This window comes from Opisthorchis viverrini (genome assembly GCF_000715545.1).
Source record: "Opisthorchis viverrini unplaced genomic scaffold opera_v5_42, whole genome shotgun sequence".
NCBI lineage: Eukaryota > Metazoa > Platyhelminthes > Trematoda > Opisthorchiida > Opisthorchiidae > Opisthorchis > Opisthorchis viverrini.
The window spans coordinates 666,248-671,079 of record NW_008751698.1 but is presented as its reverse complement, the minus strand read 5'-3'; the positions used below and the strand labels follow the sequence as shown (position 1 = coordinate 671,079).

The window sequence follows — 4,832 nt, the reverse complement described above, 5'->3', positions numbered from 1 at the left end:
AAATGACGTGAGGAAGTCCAGATCAATAATTGGTTTTTTAACGTCGGTCACTGTGAAAACCCACGAAAACTGACGGCGAAGAACTAGATCGAGAGTAAGAAGCTTTTCACCATAGGTCACAATGCTCGTACCGTTGGCTGCCTGCAGAGTATATGCCACCGGCAGTAGGTCATGCTTGCGTGTAGGAGGAATTGCACTAACATCAGCCTTCATATCAATGAGGAAATTCAAGGATCTGGAGCGGTCATATACGAAGAACAGACGACAGTTAGAGGAGCCGGTTACAGTGGTCGCCATTACTGGCCGGCCGTGGCGTTTCCCGAATTCGAAAGTTTCGTGGAGAAAGTGCAAGTTCTGGTGCATCGGCTAGCGCGGTCGCCGAAGCGACGGTGATAGTAGCACCAGCCAAGTTGGTCACTGTGCTTGGGAGCATGACTAGACCTAGATCGTCTATGTCGTTGAGGGCGACCAATGAATTTTGTGACTTCATTCAGTTGGAGGGATAACTCAGAAAATTGAGCTTTCATTGCATTAAACTCGACCTCCAGGTTAGATTGCGAAGTGCATTGTTGCTGAAATTTAGAGACCACGAATTGCCTGCAGGTTTGAAGGACGCGGCCAGCCACCTCGGCTAGCTTCGCTAAGGAAGAATCCTGTTCGATGACAGAAATGAATTTACGGACTTCGATGGGCAGGCTTTGTTCCCAAAGCTCTTTTGCAACCGCGTCGTTGACCGGGTGCTTACCTTGCAGGTGCATCATGTGGCGGAGATGTTTGACGGTGTTTTTATCGCCGACGCCAACACCGGAGAGAAGCTTCCGCAGATGCTGTTCATCGCTGAAAGCGGCACGAGAAATGATAGCTGCTTTGAGAGCACCATATGGATCGGTGGACGGTCGGGTGTATATTAAATCAGGGACTTATCGGGCAACGAAGTCTGGTATGCATCCTACCACATAATTGTATCCGCTGCTCCGCGAGGTAAGGCAACGCGATTCGGAAATGGCCTCAAGTTGGGCAAACCATAGCCTCGGCTCATGTGCACCGAATTCGGGCAAATTAACTTAAACAACGTTGCCTATTTCGGGTGTCTGTCTGTTCAGAAGCCGTGCTGACGTGGAAAACGAATATAATAAAGCACGGGAGTACTGCAGAGAAAAAATTAGGGTATGATTCGGGCTCACTAATTATGTAGCGGACTATGTAGCGGACTATGTAGCGGACCTTATCAGCGTGTTCGGATAAATTAAGAAGCAAAGTAACCAATACAAAATCACGGAATCACAATGAGAAAAGAATGAGTAGTCAAATGGGGACTCACGAATGTGTAGATCCAATAGTCCACTACACCGATCCAAATGTAGCAACTGGCTGTGGGAAGAAATGTTCCCTTTTCGGAGTTTCCCACAGATGGTTCCGCGTGCGTGATATATTCCACGGTGGGAAAATTATTCACGGCTAAAAAATGTCACGGGGATTTATTGTGACGTTCAACAGTTGCCGCAAACACAGAGATCTGTTCCCACTGGTTTAGCAGTCAACAAACAGTTCAACGGAGCGTAAATACACTCGTTCAGCAAGAAGTCAGCAGGTCGCACCGGAAAACTGTGTATTCGTAACAGTAAAACAAACGTCATGATACAATGTGAACGACAGTTACAAAGTGCGGTTTAAGTTCAGGATGAATGGTAAATGTGACAACGGATTACAGAGACTACAAGTTTTCGGAAAGTCTAACGCCTTTTGGATGCGGTATTCGGTGAGTACTGGATGGTGCTTAGTTTTGGGGTCCAGAATTTCGACCAATCATAGCTCGAATGGACGCCGGACCTGCAAGCTGCTCGATCTTCTGCCATTCGCGTGCGTGGTGGGGTTCTTGGCCGTGGCAGCGCGGTAAGCCGGAGTCGCTGTATACATTTCCTGCCGTTTTGGTTGATTTACGTGTATTTATTGGTGATGCACAACCTCTTTCACTGAGCTTCGGCTCATGTGCTTTCTGTTATCCATCTGCCGAAGTTGTGAACATCTACATTCGGGACATCACTGTCCCCTGATGCTCCCATAGCGTGCATATTACGGTATGAAATCCCACCTAACAATTTACAGGCGTAATACTGTACAGGCATTTCAGATGAAGCCGATCGAAGACCTGGGTATGACGCTGACGTTCTTCATGTCTCGCAGCAGTGTAGAAGTACCAGCAATATGATTGCACGGCGTAAGGCGGTGTTCCTGTTCACTCTCAGGTAGTTTTCGCTCCAACAGGGCGACGTTAGCCGATAAGTTGCTTTGTAGTCACCCGAGCAGTACGTTAGTTCGCTAGCAAGGAGCTCGGTGTTTTGCAAATTTAAGCTTCTCCTAGAACCCTATTGAAGGCCCCACAGTTGGCCAAAATGTAAGACAGCAAGCACCACGACTCCGCATTAGTATGTGCTAACACAGCACAACCGCCAGCAGAAAACAACACAGGACCTTCGAGTCACGTATCATTCGTTTGGGTACAAAGTTCCGGTGGTCTCGCGAATGGTGATATTTCCATCCGGATTGAGGCCAGAGCAGCTTTTTTTAACCTGCGTCACCTGTGGTGTGGGCGCGACATCAGGTTATCTGGCTTGGTTACGTGCTGCGTTTGTCGGTCGACCGACTTCTTCGAAGGGCTCTTTTTGCACAACCACGGGAAGGGTGGAAACGAGCCAGAGGCGGTCAACCAATAACTTGGCCATAATAAGCAAACTCAGCTGCGCTGGTCACTGCTGTCTTCCTGGATGGGGACCCCGAGACGGGCCACATCAATGGCTGGAGACATTGTCAGACATGGCCCAGTCGCGCCCTCAATAGTGCTCGTGCATCCAAGCTATTACCTTCAATGCATAGCTTCTTTCCCAATCCCTTCACTTGACAATCCCCTGGCAGTGCCGTATTCACGCACAAATTTATCAGCTCCCGCCTCCAATGCGCAGCTACCTACCCCACCTCCACAAATCATCGGTGAACGAAACTGTGGCAGCTACAACCACTGTACGAGGTTAGTACAGTTGACAATGATGATTATGCACACTCTTTTTGGGTTAGGCCCTGTGTTTTGGTCAACGAAATCTTATAATGTGGCATTCTGATTTATTTTTGGTCCTCATGGCTATCCCGAAGAAATTCTCAATGTCATATACACTCTTTGCAACCCAGCAAATCTGATCTTTCCATCCTTAGCGAGTGCATGAATAAATGGGGCCGATGTGAAAAATAGTTTAGTGCAGACAGAAGAAAAACTTCACTAGTGCTAACAAGGATGAAACAACACTTGGAATCAACAAACCTTGCGTGAGGCGACCAGGGTCTTTTCTTCCTTTTTCATTGCTGCCCGTTTACGGTCGTAATACCTGGCAAGAACAAAACCCAGTTAGGAAATAACAGACAGAGGTGATGAAAACATAGAAACCGATCTACGGGGGATGGTCAGAGGTCTCACTTGCGCGCGTTGTTCAGTGCATTCAAATCCAAACTGATCACAACTTCAGTGGAGGTCTGGTTGCGTTCACAGTTTTCGCCGTCTGAATCACCTTCATACGGGTCTCTGGACACGATCAATACAGAAAGAGACAAAACCGTACTTTAGGCTAACAGTTATCTGATTTTGTTGTAAATTGAGTTGTACAATATGACTGGCAAGGAGATCGCCGCGTGCTCGTGCTTCTTGGATCATAGTGTCCAAAGTTCCCCAGTCCAATTGATTCGAAAGTGCATGGTTAATCATCAGGATGATGCTATCGACCTACAACAAAAAGAAGTGTACGGTAGGGTTTAATTGTGCATCACATTTGCGAAGAACTCAACATCCTAAAATACAGCGAAATGTTTGTTGAAACTTTTCGGGGCAGCATTGAAAAAATATCGAACTAGATATCGTAAAGCAAACTGCGAAGGGTACGTTATTGATCTTGCGACAAGCTAATAATGAATACCAGACACTGGAGGCCTCAATACTGAATATGGCTGTTTTGAGGCCATTTGTTCTATCAAGCTTTGACTCGTCAAAATAATACCAGAGGATGGAGACAGAATAGAAGCCAACGTAGAACGTAACCGGTTGAGCATAACTGCTCGAAAGACGTGGAGGTGCCGATCAATAGGTTACGAGTACCACGTCCGAGCTGATAAACACGCTGCAGAGATAAAGGAAAACTGCAAGAAACGCGTCCACATTACGTGACTGAAAGTAGGACGATGGTAAATTTGCGAGTAATGCGAGCCCTTCGGACGTATACGGATGGATCTTACAAAACATCTAGACACGGGTCCCGTCCACAACGCATACGTTTGTTGCGAACAGTACAGCCATTTATGCACACATTTTAGGTCTCGAGTGATCGTCAGATCCATTACGAGGCTTCATTTTGAAGTGTCAGTTTGTGTCAGTTCAATCCGGACATAAACCCGACAAACTTGGTTGAACAGTTTTGCCGCAGCCAGTTTGGGAATTCCCCATGCTTTTTTAACTCAGGAGCCGGTTAATCTGTTGAAGCTTTTGCTATCCACATCGCGTGGGGAGCTTGTAGTATCGCAAGCTGACAATCATACGAGTTCACCTTCAAAACAGGATTTCATGGGTTATATAGAGATCTCCTGGGAGATGAATTCAGAAGTTCAACCTCTGATTTCATAAGTGATAACATGATAGTCTACGTAACTGCACTAAATACTGTAATGATACCCTGGTTATAACTCCTTGAATAGCTACCCAAACGTTGATTTGGTTTATTGTTTAATCAAAAACAATTGTGATAAAAAGCACCAACGAATCACCGTCCAAAAACGAACGACCTTGGCCGATTACT

At 46.4% G+C, this 4,832-nt stretch overlaps 1 protein-coding gene across 1 annotated transcript in view; it reads right to left on the bottom strand.

The window, feature by feature from the left end:
- Positions 1 to 296: 296 nt before the first annotated feature.
- The window catches only part of T265_03079 (hypothetical protein), a gene marked incomplete at both ends in the record, with an annotated part of 13,871 nt that continues 9,335 nt past the window's right edge, over positions 297 to 4,832 (bottom strand). Inside the window, 3 exons of the mRNA XM_009167484.1 lie at positions 297 to 837; positions 3,467 to 3,571; positions 3,609 to 3,769. Of these exons, the coding sequence (XP_009165748.1) occupies positions 297 to 837; positions 3,467 to 3,571; positions 3,609 to 3,769 (807 nt within the window). The remainder of the gene's footprint in view (positions 838 to 3,466; positions 3,572 to 3,608; positions 3,770 to 4,832) is intronic.